The 16,771-nt window shown below is 47.8% G+C and overlaps 1 protein-coding gene across 1 annotated transcript in view; it reads left to right on the top strand.

The window, feature by feature from the left end:
• myo10 (myosin X) overlaps window positions 1-16,771 on the top strand; it is a 264,144-nt gene that overhangs the window by 84,473 nt on the left and 162,900 nt on the right. The window contains exon 2 of the mRNA XM_073023868.1: window positions 694-792. Within this exon, the coding sequence (XP_072879969.1) occupies window positions 694-792 (99 nt within the window). The remainder of the gene's footprint in view (window positions 1-693; window positions 793-16,771) is intronic.

Raw genomic sequence — 16,771 nt, 5'->3', positions numbered from 1 at the left:
TACAAACATGGTCTCACTAGTTCCTTGTATATTACCAAAGGCCATTTTAATCTTAAATCAGAAAAAAATCAATACTGGAGATTAGATCGTCCTGGACTCCTGGCAACATCTGTGAAGAAAGAAGCAATGTTGATACTGATCTTGCTTAGATGTAAGATTCCAATATTGTTCCCCCATTGCCTGTGAACTTCACTAGAAATGTCACAAATAGATGTTGTTCTTGGTTGTTGCAGTGTCTTGCAGTCTTGGTAAGAACAGCCAAATGTACTTGCACACATTTTTGATCGCTGCTGCTGGAATTGGACATGAGCGGTTACCACGAGATCAGTTATAATGGCCAAGCCTCAAAGTCATTAAGGAAGCAGCAAGTTGCTATCATCATGAGGTTTTAACTTTCATGATGCGGAAGCTGACGGGAGAGATTTGAGAATGGAAGTGGAGAAATTGGTTAAAGATTTATCTCCTGTTACAAATATAATAATAATAATAATACAAGATTTCAGTGATTGGTTAATTGGAATGAAAGTGAAAGAATTCCAACATTTTATTGCCTTGCTGCATATAAGCTGATCAAATTATCATTTGTTGAGAAATACATGATATGCAATATTTATACAATGTAATTGCATCCAAATTGTACATTTATCTGGAACAAAGGTAGCTTTTCTTACACTTTGATTTTCTTTGCTGCAGGGAACACCAGTCTGGTTGAGAGAAAATAATCAGCATCTTCCATGCATTGTTTCAGCATGTTCAGGAGGAGTGATCAACTTTACCACTGTCTGTGGCCAGGTGAGAACAAGCTCCTACTCTACAACTCTAATTTCTCAGATGTTGAATGTAGTGCAATAATTGTTCTTCCACCTTTTGGTCAACCAAAATGTATAACATAAAGCATTTAATAAGTGGCTGCAGCAAAAAAAAATCAATCGGCTGAGAATGATACTTAGTCATTTTATTTGGCTGCCCAGAAATGGAGAGAGTGGGTTGCTTTGAAGATTAAAAGAGAGTGATGGTTCTTTTCATTTGAGTTTTGAGAATTGCAGCCAGCATTTAAATCCCATCCTTAACTGCCCTTGAGAAGGCAGGGGTGAGCTGTTGCCTTGAATTTCTGCAGTCTTCCAAATGACTTTTGAATTATGGACATTTGAAGAAAGTGAGTTGGAAATCTTGCACTAGTAGTGGGAGGGGATGATTGATATATCTGGGTGAAAGTCACACTTGAAAATCTTGATGCATTTTTCAAAGATCTGCATGCATTGTATAATTGAAAGCAATTTCTTTTAAAAGCCACACAACTTTTCAGTGTAATCAAACATTATTGTTTATTCTTGGCACTAAAATATTCATTTTTTTATGGGCAATAACCTGGTTAACTTTCATTATTGTGACATTAGACTATAAAGAAAATGGAGTTTCCACAATTAAAAAAAATTTTGTTTAGAGTGACTAAAGTGATTTAAAATCACTGAAACTGAGTTCAAAAATTTAGATTGAACAATTTGCTAGATTTATTGCATATAATAGTTGAAATAAACCTGTTAGTATCTTATAATAAAACTGAGCTTAAATTGCCTCGTGTACTGTCAAAGGAAAAGCATTTGACCTATTTGGCTGATTGTGTTGATAGAACTCATGGAAATTCCAGAGCAGCACCTTTATTTAAGGTGATAGTGAATAAGTAGGAATTTCCTCCAATTAAACATTAGAAAGATTGAGAATAGAAAATCATTGGTCCCTACTACAAACCCATTTTTCTGTCACTAACTCCATCTCCCTCTGGCCTCTCATCTAAGCCTGAACCAGACTAATCACAACTTTGCCATAGGTGACTCCAGGAGGAGCTTCCAACCACATGCTTGCTCCATGACTAAAGCTTCCTTTTTCAGTCTGATTACATCCCTCCCTCTGCATTATTATTGATCTGTTATCCCATTATCCACTCTCCAGGTTCTTCAGCACATCCTATGTCCATATACAAACTCTCAACAAGTCCCATGTGTTTACCTCCTCTGATCCACATTGCCGAGCAAAGCAGAATTCTCATTTGTTTTAAAAACTACCCCCCTCCCCCAACAACACTTTCTCCTGAACCTCCTGCAGCCCCACTACCTATCAGGGTATCTGTGTCTTCCAGCTGACCTCCTTGTGCAGACCTCCTGCAGCCCCACCTCCTTCCAGGTCTGACCAGTTGTGTAAATATACTTTTAACTGTTCCTCAGTTGTTGCCTGCACCTTCAGTTTTCAAAGATTTCTGAATTTTTTGCAGCATACTGTTTTCTCCTGAAGCCTTTTGATAATGACTTCATTGTCCTCCCCCTCTTCTCTCGCTATTATGTAGACTTAGAACTGCCACTCTTTGTGTATTTTTGAATTGTATCACAATTAGTGAAAGTAAATAATCAGACTCTGTGATAAGAAGGGGAATGAGGGGACATTGGGATGGCATGCCAGTGAACATTTCACTGCAAGAATTTTTTTAGGAAGCGGGATGTTTTTACCAGCTGCTTGTGTTACAAAATTGAGCAGTGCTTTCTCTGTACAAAGGTTATAATTTTCAACTCGCTGATCACGAAAGATGCATAGACACATGAAGGAACTTGATAATGTGATGATTTGTGCCACACAAATTGTAATTCATGCAAAGACTTGCTGCCATTGACAAATAGTTTGCCTGTCTGTTCTATCATTCAGTTAAGACCAAAGGTTCTAAACATCTGATTGGATATTTTGAATACAAACAGTCAACTAATCAGTTAAATGTTTTTTGCAGACAACTGTCTTGGGCAAGATATTTTAACCTCATTTAATAATGCTTTTCCAAGGCTGTGAAGTTCGAATAAAATCATCTTTAATTGCAGTTTACCGACTCCGTGTCGTTATTTTAGCGCTGCGTGTAGCACACCGCTACAATTGGTGACCCCGACGGTCCAAACGATTTTTGGACCGGAGATGACCGACGCCGCATCTGTTCATGCGGTTTCGTTGAAACTGCCAAGCTTCTGGACGCTGCGACCTCACCTATGGTTCCAGCAAGCAGAAGCCCAATTCCATGTTCGGCAGATAACCTCGGAGGACACACGTTACTACTACGTGGTGAGCTCCCTCGACCAGGACACAGCGGCCCAGGTTGCGGAGTTCGTACAGTCTCCCCCGGCGGATGGCAAGTACATGGAATTCAAAGCCCTGCTCATAAGGACTTTCGGACTCTCACGGCGCGAGCGAGCTGCCCGTTTACTGCACCTGGATGGTTTGGGGGACAGACCTCCATCAGCTTTAATGAATGAGATGTTGTCTCTGGCCGGCGGACACAAGCCCTGCCTCATGTTTGAGCAGGCATTCCTGGAGCAGCTACCCGAGGACATACGCCTGCTGCTGTCCGACACGGATTTCAGCGACCCCCGGAAGGTGGCAGCCCGGGCGGACTTGCTGTGGAACGCCAAGAAAGTGAGTGGGGCATCCGTCGCACAGATCACCAAGCCACGCTCCCAGCAGCAAACCAGACCAGGCCCGGCAGCAGAGCCCGCTAGCCCCAGAGGCAGGGATGAGGAGACCAACGAACAATGCTTCTACCACCAGCGGTGGGGCGCAGAAGCCCGCCATTGTCACCCACCCTGCCAGTTCCCGGGAAACGCCAGGGCCAGCCGCCGCTGATGGCTACGGCGGCTGGCCATTGGGATAGCCTCCTGTATGTGTGGGACAAGAGGTCGGGACGCCGTTTTTTGGTCGACACCTGTGCCGAGATCAGCGTCTTACCTCCGATGAGTTACGACACCTGCAACAGGGCACCGGCCCCCCCCCCCCCCCCCCCGAGGGCCGTGAACGGCAGCACGGTAAGGACCTACGGCACCCATACGGTGCAGCTACAGTTCGGCTCCAGCCGGTTCACGTGGGACTTCACACTGGCCGCCGTAGCCCAACCACTCCTGGGCGCGGATTTTTTGCGGGCTCACAGCCTGCTGGTCAACCTGCCGAGGCAGAGACTGGTCCACGCCGAGACCTTTCAGACGTTCTCCCTGGGAGAAGCCCAGTTGCCAGCCCCACACCTCGGCTCCATCACGCTGTCCGACAACGACTTCACCAGAGTCCTGGTGGATTTCCCATCGGTTCTGGCACCGCAGTTCACAGCAGCCATGCCCAGACACGGCGTACAGCACCACATCCCGGCCCAGGGACCACCCCTCCACGCCCGTGCTTGAAGGCTTCCCCCGGACAAGCTCCAACTGGTGAAGGAGGAGTTCAAGAGGATGGAGGAATTGGGGATCATCCGGCGGTCCGACAGCCCATGGGCCTCCCCCCTGCACATGGTGCCCAAAGCGACAGGGGGCTGGAGACCATGCGGCGACTACCGCAGGCTGAACGAGGCTACCACACCGGACCGCTACCCCGTGCCGCACATTCAGGACTTTGCAGCAAACCTGCACGGCGCACGCATCTTCTCCAAGGTAGACCTCGTCCAAGGATACCATCAAATCCCGATGCATCCGGACGACGTCCCCAAAACAGCTCTCATCACCCCGTTCGGCCTTTTCGAGTTCCTCCGCATGCCATTCGGCCTGAAGAATGCCGCACAAACGTTCCAGCGGTTAATGGACGCGGTGGGACGCGACCTGGACTTCGCATTCATCTATTTGGACGACATCCTCATAGCCAGCAGCAGTCGTCAGGAGCATCTGTCCCACCTCCATTAAGCCCGACTGAGTGAATACGGTCTAACAATCAACCCGGCCAAATGCCAGTTCGGGCTCGACACCATTGACTTCCTGGGCCACCGGATTACTGCAGACGGGGCAACCCCTCTGCCCGCCAAGGTGGACGCGGTCCGCCATTTCTCCCGACCCACCACGATCAAAGGCCTTCAGGAGTTCGTAGGTATGGTCAATTTCTACCACCGCTTCCTCCCTTCAGCTGCCCGAATCATGCGCCCCCTGTTCGCCCTGCTGTCGGGTCCGGGCAAGGACATTACCTGGGATGAGGAGTCCGCCGCCGCTTTCATTCAAACGAAGGATGCCTTGGCGAATGCCGCGATGCTAGTGCACCCCAGAATGGACGTCCCTACCGCCCTCACAGTGGGCGCATCTAACACGGCAGTCAGTGGGGTGCTGGAACAACTCATCGAGGGGCGCTGGCAACCCCTGACGTTTTTCAGCAAACACCTGCGGCCACCTAAGCTCAAATACAGTGCTTTCGACTGGGAACTGTTGGCGCTATACCTGGCAATCCAGCATTTCAGGTACTTCTTAGAAGGTAGGCCCTTCACCGCGTTCACGGACCACAAGCCGCTTACCTTTACGTTCACGAAGGTGTCCGATCCCTGGTCGTCCCGCCAGCAGCGCCATCTGTCCTACATCTCTGAATACACGACGGATGTCCGGCACGTCTTGGGTAAGGACAATGTCGTGGCGGATGCACTCTCTCGCCCTAACATTCACGCCCTTTCCCAAGGGGTAGACTTTGAGGCACTGGCAGAGGCACAGCTGGCAGATGAGGAGATCCCGAGTTACAGAACCGCAGTCTCCGGTTTGCAGCTCCAGGACCTCCCCGTAGGCCCAGGTGAGAGGACCCTACTCTGTGACGTCGCCACCGGCCAGCCCCGTCCCGTCGTCCCGGCAACCTGGCGGCAACGCGTTTTCGACTCCATTCATAACTTAGCGCACCCCTCCATCAGGACAACTGTCCAGCTGGTAGCCAACCGGTTCGTTTGGCACGGACTCCGCAAGCAGGTCAGTGAATGGGCCAGAACGTGCATGCACTGCCAGACGGCCAAGGTGCAGCGGCACACCAAAGCTCTGCCGCAGCAGTTCCACCCCACCCACCGGCGTTTCGACCACATTCATGTGGATATCGTGGGCCCCCTGCCAGTGTTGCGGGAGCGCGGCACCTCCTGACTATTGTGAACCGGTTCACAAGATGGCCAGAGGCGATCCCGCTCACGGACACCACCTCCGAATCTTGCGCCCGGGCACTGATCGCCACCTGGGTGTTCCGCTTTGGTGTACCGGCCCACATTACCTCCGACAGAGGCGCCCAGTTCACCTCCAGCCTGTGGTCAGCTATGGCCAGCCTTTTGGGGACACAGCTGCACCACACCACTGCCTACCACCCACAGTCGAACGGACTAGTGGAGCGTTTCCACCGTCACCTAAAGTCGGTTCTCATGGCCCGCCTGCGAGGAGCTAACTGGGCGGACGAGCTTCCCTGGGTCCTACTCGGCATCCGCACGGCGCTCAAAGACGATCTGCATGCCTCGTCGGCTGAGTTGGTGTACGGCGCACCCCTGGTCGTCCCCGGGGAGTTCATACCAGCCCCAAGGGGGCAAGAGGAAGGACCCGCAGCAGTCCTGGGCAGACTACGCGAGAGGCTCGGTGACCTGGCCCCCGTACCCACTTCGCAGCATGGGCAGAACCCGACCTGCGTACCCAAAGACCTGCAGAACTGTATGTTTGTGTTTGTATGACGGGGCGGGCATCGGCCACCGCTGCAACGGCCCTACGAGGGGCCGTTTACGGTGATCAGAAACAACAGGTCCACGTTCGTGCTGGACGTTGGGGGGAGAGAGGAGGTTTTCATGGTGGACCGACTCAGGCCCACGTGGACCTGGCGCAACCGGTCGAGTTTCCAGCACCGCGGCGCAGAGGCCGACCTCCCAAACAGGGTCCGGCCCAGACTGTGGACATTGGGGGGTGTATCGCCGGTTCTGGGGGGGGGGGGGGGGTTATGTGGTGACCCACTTCCTAGCACACTCGAACCGGCTCACAAATAGCCAGCGTGCCGGCACAAAGGCCAGGTCCGCAACAAAGGGGGTTTGTGAGTACGTGTCCCTTACAGCATCCGCGCCCGGGGAGGGTGGGATGAGGGAGGCTTTAAAGCAAGGCTGTGAAGTTCAAATAAAATCATCTTTAATTGCAGTTTACCGACTCCGTGTCGTTATTTTAGCGCTGCGTGTAGCACACCGCTACAGATTCAGCATTTTTTGAAGAAAGGGAAAAAGCACAGATACTGTGAATTGATCTGTTTATCTGGGACAACTGTTCATACTGACTTTGAATGTAGAAAGTTGTTGCTCATTACCAGAGTTGGGACTCAGTAGTGATTTTTTTACTTCCTCACTCAGAGTTTGGACATATTAGCATTTTCTGCTCCTAATTTCCCCATGAACATAGAATAGTACAGCACAGTACAGGCCCTTCAGCCCACAATGTTGTGTCAACCCTCAAACCCAACCTCCCATATAACCCCCTACCTTAAATTCCTCCATATACCTGTCTAGTAGTCTCTTAAATTTCACTAGTGTATCTGCCTCCACCACTGACTCAGGCAGTGCATTCCACGCACCAACCACTCTCTGAGTGAAAAACCTTCCTCTAATATCCCTCTTGAACTTCCCTCCCCTTACCTTAAAGCCATCTCCTCTTGTACTGAGCAGTGGTGCCCTGGGGAAGAGGTGCTGGCTGTCCACTCTGTCTATTCCTCTTAATATCTTGTACACCTCTATCATGTCTCCTCTCATCCTCCTCTCCAAAGATTAAAGCCCTAGCTCCCTTAATCTCTGATCATAATGCATACTCTCTAAACCAGGCAGCATCCTGGTAAATCTCCTCTGAACCCTTTCCAATGCTTCCACTTCCTTCCTATAGTGAGGCGACCAGAACTGGACACAGTACTCCAAATGTGGCCTAACTAGAGTTTTATAGAGCTGCATCATTACATCGCGTCTCTTAAACTCTATCCCTCGACTTCTGAAAGCTAACACCCCATAAGCTTTCTTAACTACCCTATCCACCTGTGAGGCAACTTTCAGAGATCTGTGGACATGTATCCCCCAGATCCCTCTGCTCCTCCACACTACCAAGTATCCTGCCATTTACTTTGTACTCTGCCTTGGAGTTTGTCCTTCCAAAGTGTACCACCTCACAGTTCTCCGGGTTGAACTCCATCTGCCACTTCTCAGCCCACTTCCTCATCCTATCAATGTCTCTCTGCAATCTTCGACAATCCTCTACACTATCTACAACACCACCAACCTTTGTGTAGTCTGCAAACTTGCCAACCCACCCTTCTAACCCCACACCCAGGTCGTTAATAAAAATCACAAAAAGTAGAGGTCCCAGAACAGATCCTTGTGGGACACCACTAGTCACAACCCTCCAATCTGAATGTACTCCCTCCACCACGACCCTCTGCCTTCTGCAGGCAAGCCAATTCTGAATCCACCTGGCCAAACTTCCCTGGATCCCATGCCTTCTGACTTTCTGAATAAGCCTACCGTGTGGAACCTTGTCAAATGCCTTACTAAAATCCATGTAGATCACATCCACTGCACTACCCTCATCTATGTGCCTGGTCACCACCTCAAAGAACTCTATCAGGCTTGTTAGGCACGATCTGCCCTTCACAAAGCCATGCTGACTGTCCCTGATCAGACCATGATTCTCTAAATGCCCATAGATCCTATCTCTAAGAATCTTTTCCAACAGCTTTCCCACCACAGACGTAAGGCTCACTGGTCTATAATTACCTGGACTATCCCTACTACCTTTTTTGAACAAGGGGACAACATTCGCCTCCCTCCAATCATCCAGTACCATTCCCGTGGACAACGAGGACATAAAGATCCTAGCCAGAGGTTCAGCAATCTCTTCCCTTGCCTCGTGGAGCAGCCTGGGGAATATTCCATCAGGCCCCGGGGACTTATCCGTCCTCATGTATTTTAACAACTCCAACACCTCCTCTCCCTTAATATCAACATGCTCCAGAACATCAACCTCACTCATTGTCCTCACCGTCATCAAGGTCCCTCTCAGTGGTGAATACCGAAGAGAAGTATTCATTGAGGACCTCGCTCACTTCCACAGCCTCCAGGCACATCTTCCCACTTTTATCTCTAATCGGTCCGACCTTTACTCCTGTTATCCTTTTGTTCTTCACATAATTGAAGAATGCCTTGGGGTTTTCCTTTACCCTACTCGCCAAGGCCTCATGCCCCCCTTCTTGCTCTTCTCAGCCCCTTCTTAAGCTCCTTTCTTGCTACCCTATATTCCACTATATACCCTATATACCAGAGCTCACTGTGGGTCTGGAGTCACATGTCGGCCATGTTGGAGGAGGGCAACATTTTTCATGTCACAAAAGACAGTAAAAAGTCTTCATTCTCTAATCAGATTATCTGGTCACTGTTCATAAATACTGTGAACTTACGGATAGTTCAATAGACATGATCTTTGAATCACTGATGTGTTCTTTCTTGGCCTTGTTTAAAATCCTATTTTACTTTCATATAAAAAAATTTCTATCTGAAGCAAGGATCAAGTAGTGTGCTTACAGAGGAAACCAGTATCAAGTATCAGCATTGTCTTTATTTCTTACTGTTGACCTGGCAGACTGGCCATTATCCTTCAGTCAGGCAAAAAAATAGCTTTGTCTTCAGTTCATTCTGTTGTAGAGGATGGTGCTCCTGACTTGCAGTAGTCTGACAGAGAAGCTGGAACAGATGTTGCCCATTACCTGGGTGTGAAGAGCAGCTGTTGCTACTTTGCACAATAATACCAATCATTCAGTGCTTTGGGTTGGTCTCAGACATGTGACCTATTGGAGCAAACACAGTTAAGGCAAGGCTTTGGAGATGAGCAACAGCTGTTGACTTATTTTGTTCACTTCAATTATTTACATTGGCCTGAATATGAAGAGCTTTGCCACTTAGAAATATAATGTTGCTTTTCAAAATGAAATGCTTAGTGGCTAATGAATGAGCTCTAAGTTTGAACTGGCAATATATTCTCTTACAATTGATAAAGGTTTGTGACAGTTGCATTCCTTTTAATGTTATCTTTTATTTGCACCTTTGAATTCTCTTGACAGAATTTATCCCTGATGAGTTGAACATGGAATTTAGCAATGCTTATGTATCCGATGCTAAGCCATGCAGATCAAATTATTATAAACATTTTAAAATATGAAGTTGTTGAAATTATGTCTCAGTAAACTGAGAGTCACTTGCGCTGGCCTACAGAGTTTTCTTTCATTTACTATGTAAGAGGTCTCCCTCAGGGAAGAGAGAAAGGGCTACAGTCTTGGCCTGTTTGTGTTTCTGCAGTTGTTTGGCTGTGCATTGTAAAAGATTCATAGGTATGCAGTATGGAAATGGATCCACTCGAAGATGCCTATCTACACTAATCCCATTTGACTTGAATCTCCCCAAGCCTTTTCTATCAATGTACTTGTTCAAGTGATTTTTAAAAAAATATTATTATTCCCATTCTTCTGGTTATATTCCCACAATCCCCTAGTCCTGGTAACATCCTTGCAAAACTTTTTTTGCACCCTTTTCAGTTTAATGACAGCCTTCCTGGAGCAAAGTGACTAGAACTGCATCCAATACTCACTAGTGTGGCCAAACCACATATTTTTACAACTGTAATTTGGTGTTCCAACTCCTAGACTGAAATCGTCAGCACCATTGCGTGCCGTGTCATATGATGCAGGTGATCATAGACTTCGACTAATATTGTCCTTGGAAAATTTCTCTGCACTAGTGTTTGCCATTGCTGCCTTCTGGGCAGTGTCTTTACAAGACAGGTGACCCCAGACATTATCTTCAGAGATTGTCTGCCTGGCATTAGCGGTCGCATGTCCAAGACGTGATCTGCACCGGCTGTTCATACGACCATCTACCACCAGCTCCAATGGCTTCATGTGACCCTGATTGGGGTGGGGGGGGGGGGGGGAGTGCTAAACAAGTGCTACACATTGTCCAGAGGTGACTTGCAGGCTAGCAGAGGGAAGGAACGCTTTACACCTCCTTTGGTAGGGACATGTCTCCACCATGCCACCCTGAAATACTTTGGTCAATGAAGGAAAGCATATTGTGTGTCTTCTCAACTTTGTCTACCTGCGTTACACCCTTCCCCTAAGGTGCTTGGGTGCGTGACTGTGCAGTAACTGAGATGCTGGCCTGCACATAGCCTTTGTTGCTTCACAGCTGGAATTTTTTAGTATAACATTAACATAAAGTGCCACTCAGTTTTCAGGCGGCAGAAAAAAACTCCTGCTCTGGGCAATGATTGGTCTGCACAGCTGTTTAAACAACAAAAAATTAGAGGAACATTCCATCATTTTGTACGTGTTAGAGTTCATTCCATCAGTTGAAATTCAAGCTTATTGTCATCTGACTACATGTGTACAACATTCCTCTGACCACTGTGCACCACAAGAAGTGCAGCACTTAAAACAAAATATTGTCACAAATGATTTAATAAAATGCAATTCAAAGTGCATGTAGTGCGCAGCACAGCTAACCAGTAAAGAGTTCGCTGTCCTAGTGCCGAGACCTCGGAGGTGGTGGGGTATTCATTAGTCTCCGCCTGAGGGAAGAAGCTGTTACCCATTCTGGCTGCCTTAATCCTGATGCTCCTGTACCCCCTTCCTGATGGCAGTGGGTCAAAGAGATTGTAGGATGTGTGGTAGGGACCCTCAACAATGTTTCAGGCCCCTTGTATGTAATGCTTCCAGTAAATACCACAGATGGAGGGAGACCCCAGTGATTTTGGCGGATCTTACTCTTTGTAGGATCTTGTGGTCCAATGTCTTACAGCTTCCATACGACACTATAGAAACTCGGTGGTGCTCAAAAGTTGTTAGAAAGGGGGCAGGGAGTCTCAACCACAGCAGGGAGTTGATGCTGCTGTGCCTAATGAGGTGTTGTGGATCCAGGGTAGATCATCCATTATATGCATAATCAAGAAACTTTGTGCTCTTCACTCTCTCTACAGCAGAGCTGTTGACGTGCAATGGAGTGGTTGACCCGGAGTCTGCAATTATCTCTTTTGTCTTGTTCATGTTGAGACTTGTTCTCACCATTTGACAAACCTCTCTCCCTTCTCTCTGTCTGCCTCATCATTCTTGCTGATGAGGCCAACCACTGCTGTATCATCAATGAACTTGAGATGTGGTTTGAGCTGGATCTGGCTGTGCAGTCATGGGTCAGCGGCGGGCTGAGCACACAGCTCTGGGGGTGAGGGGTGGGCACTAGTGCTCAGCATGATGGAGCTTGTAATTTATTTATTTATTGCTGCCCAGTCAGACTTTTTGATGACAAGACCCCAGTGAGAGGGGTGTTGAGTCCCAGCGAAGACAGTTTAGTCAGCAGCCTCTGAGAGATGATTGTGTGAAGTCCAATGTAGCTGGAAGATGGGATTTTATACAATCCAATACCTGCCACTCAAAGCATTTCATGATAACTGAGGTTGGTGCCACTGGGCAGTAATCATTTAGGCCAGTTATCATTGCTCTTTTGGGCACTAAAAGTGATGGTGACTGCCTTGAAGCCTGTAGAGACAGTGGACTGTTGCAAAGAGATCTTAAAGATGTCCATTAAGACCTCTGACAGCTGCACCACGCAATCCCTCAGCACTGTTGAAACTTGGACTGTAGCCAGACAGGTGCCTGTTGTTTGGGGGAGAGGAGGGTCGCTCTTTGATGCATAGGGTGGGCTTGTAATATGTTATGGTTTGTACATCTTCCCACATGTACCATGCCTCTTGTGTCATAAAAGTATCTGTGAGTACCCTCGCTTTGTCTTCCTGATGGCACATCAGAGGGTGGCTCTTTATTAAATTAATTTATGGGATGTGAATATCATCAGCTAAGCCAGCACTTATTGCCCATCCCTAGTTGCCCTTGAGAAGGTGGTGATGAGCTGCCTTCTTGAACCGCTGCAGTCCCTGAGGTGCAGGTGCAGGTGCAGGCACACTCTCTGCTGTTCAGGAGGGAATTCCATGATTTTGACCCAACGACAATGAAGGAACGACGAAATGTTTCCAAGTCAGGATGATGAGTGACTTGGTGGGGTTCCCAAGTATCTGCTGTTCTTGTCCTTCTAGATGGTAGTGCTTGTGGATCTGGAAGGTGCTGCCTTAGGAACTTCGTGCTGTTGCAGTGCATTTTGTGGATAGTGCAACTGATGGTCGACGGTGGAGGAATTGGATGCTTGTGGAAGGGTACCAATTAGGTGGGCTGCCTTGTACCGGATGGTCTTGAGTGTTGGAGCTGCACTCCATCCAGATGAGTGGTGAGTATTCCATCACACTACTGACCTGAGCCTTTGTAGATGGTGGGACAGGCTTTGGGGAGTCAGGAAGTGAGTTATGTGCCACAGGATTCCTAGCCTTTGACGTGCTCTGGTAGCCATGGGTTTATATGGTTAGACCAGTTCAGTTTCCTGTCAATGGTAACCCCCAGGAAGTTGATAGTAGGGGATTCAGTGATGGTGATGCTCCTGAATGTCAGGGGACGATGGTTAGAGCCTCTCTTGTTGGAGTTGGTCATTGTCTGGCACTTACGAGGCTCGAATGTTACTTGCCACTTGTCAGCCCAAGCCTGGATATTGTCCTGGTCCTGGTCCTGCTGCATTTGGGTATGAATGGTTTCATACTCTGAGGAGTTATGAATGGTGCAGAACATCTGCAAACATCCCCACTTCTGACCTTATGAAGGAAGGAAGGTCATTGATGAAGCAAAATGGTTGCTCCTAAGACACTTAACTGGGGAACACCTGCAGTGATGTCCTGAGGATGAGATGATTGACCTCCAACCACCACAACCATCTTCATTTGTCAGGTATGATTCCAACCAGCGGAGGGTTTCCCCCTAATTCCTGTTGACTCCATTTTAGCTAGGGCACCTTGATGCCATTCTCAGTCAAATGCTGCCTTGATGTCGAGGGCTATCGCTCTCACCTCACCTCTGGTATTTAGCTCTTTGGACCATGTTTGGACTAAAGAGGGATGAGGTCAGGAACAGAGTGGCCTTGACGGAACCCATACGGAGCCTCCGTAAGCAGGTTATTGCTGAGTAGGTGCTGCATGACAGCTCTGTTGATGACCCTTTCCATTACTTTGCTGATGATTGAGGATAGGCTGATAGGGTGGTAATTGGCTGGGTTGGACTTGTCCTGTTTCTTGTGTACAGAACATACCCTGACAATTTTCCACATTTCCGGGCAGATGCCGGTGTGGTAGCTGTGCTAGAGGCGCGGCAAGTTCCGGAGCACAAGTCTTCAGGGCTATTGCCGGGATTTTGTCAGGCCCATAGCCTTCACGGTATCCAGAGCTTTCAGCCGTTTTTAATATCACGTAGAGTGAATCGGATTGGCTGCATACTGACAGCTGGGATGCTGGGGACTTCCGGAGGAGGCCGAGCTGGATCATCTGCTCGGCTCCTCTGACTGAAGATTGTTGCAAATGCCTCAGCCTTATCTTTTGCGCAGGTGTGCTGGCCCCCTCTATCATTGAGGATGGGGTATATGTGGAGCCTCCTCCTCCAGTGAGTTGTTTGATTGTTCACCACCATTCACAGCTGGATGTGGCAGGACTACTGAGCTTGGATCTGATCCATTGGTTGTGGGACCACTCAGCTCTGTCTGTTACTTGCTGCTTACGGTGCTTGGCCTGTATTGTGGCCTCACCAGGGTGACGCCTCATGTTGAGGTATGCCTGGTGTTCTCGCAAGCCCTCCTGCACTCTTCATTGAACCAGGGTTGATCCCCGGCCTGCTGGTGATGTTGAGTGGGGGATATGCTGGGCCATGGGGTTACAGATTGTAGGTGAGTACAATTCTGCTGCCTCTGATGACCCACAGCACCTCATTCTGCTGGATCTGTTCGAAGTCGATCCCATTTAGCACGGTGGTAGTGCCACACAGTGCGGTGGAGGGTTTCTTCAATGTGGAGACGGGATTTAGTCTCCACAAATCCTGTTCAGTGGTCACTTCTACCAATGCCGTCATGGGCAGATGCTTCTGCGGCCGGCAGGTTGGTGAGAAGGAGGTCAAGTGTGTTTTTCCCTCTTGTTGGTTCCCTGACCGCCTGCTGTAGTCCCAGTCTAGTAGCTCTGTCCAGTCGGACCCGACCAGCTCGGTCTGTGGTGGTACTACAGACCCAGTCTTGGTGATGGACATTGAAATCCCCACCCAGAGTACATCCTGTGCCCTTGCCACCCTCAATGCCTCCTCCAAGTGCTGCTCAACGTGGAGAAGTACTGATTCATCAGCTGAGAGAGGACGGGACATGGTAATCAGCAGGAGCTTTCCTTGCCCATGTTTAACCTGGTGCCATGAGACTTCATGGGGTCCAGAGTCGATGTTGAGGGTTGTCAGGGCATCTCCCTCTCTACTGTATACCACTGTGTCACCACCTCTGCTAGGTCTATCCTGCCGGTGAGACAGTACGTACCCAGGAATGGTGATGGCGGAGTCCGGAATGATAACTAAGGTCTGATTCTGTCAGTACAACTCTGTCAGGCTGTTGTTTGACTAGTCTGTGAGACAGCTCTCCCAACTTTGGATCAAGTCCCCAGATGTTAGTCAGGAGGACTTTGCAGGGTCAACAGGCCTGGTTTTACCTTTGTCGTTTCCACTGCCTGGGTCAATGCCGGGTTGTCTGTTCGGCCTCATTCCTGATTACTATCTTTTTAGCGGGTGGATACAACTGAATGGCTTGCTGGGCCATTTCAGAGGGCATTTAAGAGTCAACCATATTGCTGTGGGTCTGGAGTCACGTGTAGGCCAGACCAGGTAAGGACAGTAGGATTCCTCCCCTAAAGGACATGAGTGAACCAGGTGGGTTTTTATGACAATCGACGTGGTCATCAGATTTTTAAAAATTGAATTTGAATTCACCATCTGCCATTGCGGGATTAGAACTCATGTCCCCAGCATATAACTGGGTCTCTGAACCTTATCCTCTGATCTGAAGGCAACAGCCCAATCCCTAAGCAATGCATGGACTTCTGCAGTCAACCATGGTTTCTGTTTGCCCTGATAGTCTAGTGTTAAATCACGATAATGTCCTCAGTGCACTTTCCTATGTAGTCAGTCACTGATCCGGCTTATTCATTAATGTCGATGTGTTGATCATAGGTAGCTGCCTACATGAATGTGGTATCTTCTAGCCAGTTGTTCCCTCCTAATGATATTAAATTTATTATTTGAACAGCTTACATTTTTGAGAATTATTTAGCTAGTCCATCACTTAAGTAATTAAATATTTTCTTCTAATATTAAGCTACGTAGTTTTTGTTTTTAATTTGTTCAATAACTGAATCTCAGTAATATAGCTCCAGCAAATGTAATAAAAATGAAATACTGTTAATCAAAGTACATTTATTATCAATGTATACCATATACAACCTTGAGATTTGTTGTCTTACAGGCACCCACAAAAACAGAAACACAACAGAAATAACTTCTTTAAAAAACCACAGAACAAAGACTGTGCAAAAAAACCCAGATCATGCAAACAACTTAAAAGTAAACAAACAACACACAGAGCATGAACTGCAGAGTCCCTGAAAGTCGGGGAGCCTCTGCAGAAGCAGAAATACAGTTAACAAAGTTGAAGGCCCTGTGACTTGACCAGAAGCTTTAATTGTGTTTCTTGCTGAGTGTTTCCACCACATGTACTGCTTGAGGGAAGAAGCAACCCACCAGAATGCATTCTTCTGGTTGCATTTAGCCATCTAAATTTTTGGAGTTTTCTCTCTCTCCCTTACTTTCTTCAAGATTCTCTGATTCTTCTTTGATCAATTTTGTGACCATTTCTAATATCACTTTACGTCGGAATGCATACCATTCTGATTACACACTTGTGCATTGTGGTGGGACTACATTTTATAAATGCTAGTTGTTTGTCTGGAGAACTCTGGATGCAGAGAAGCCAAAGAATTTCAGGAAATGATGGTGCTGTTATGTAGCCTGTGGTTAAATTCTTGGGTTCAAT

The sequence above is a fragment of the Hemitrygon akajei genome, chromosome 20 (genome assembly GCF_048418815.1).
Source record: "Hemitrygon akajei chromosome 20, sHemAka1.3, whole genome shotgun sequence".
NCBI classification, from domain to species: domain Eukaryota; kingdom Metazoa; phylum Chordata; class Chondrichthyes; order Myliobatiformes; family Dasyatidae; genus Hemitrygon; species Hemitrygon akajei.
Note: the sequence above shows the minus strand (reverse complement) of the source record. Positions and strands in the feature narration are given on the sequence as shown.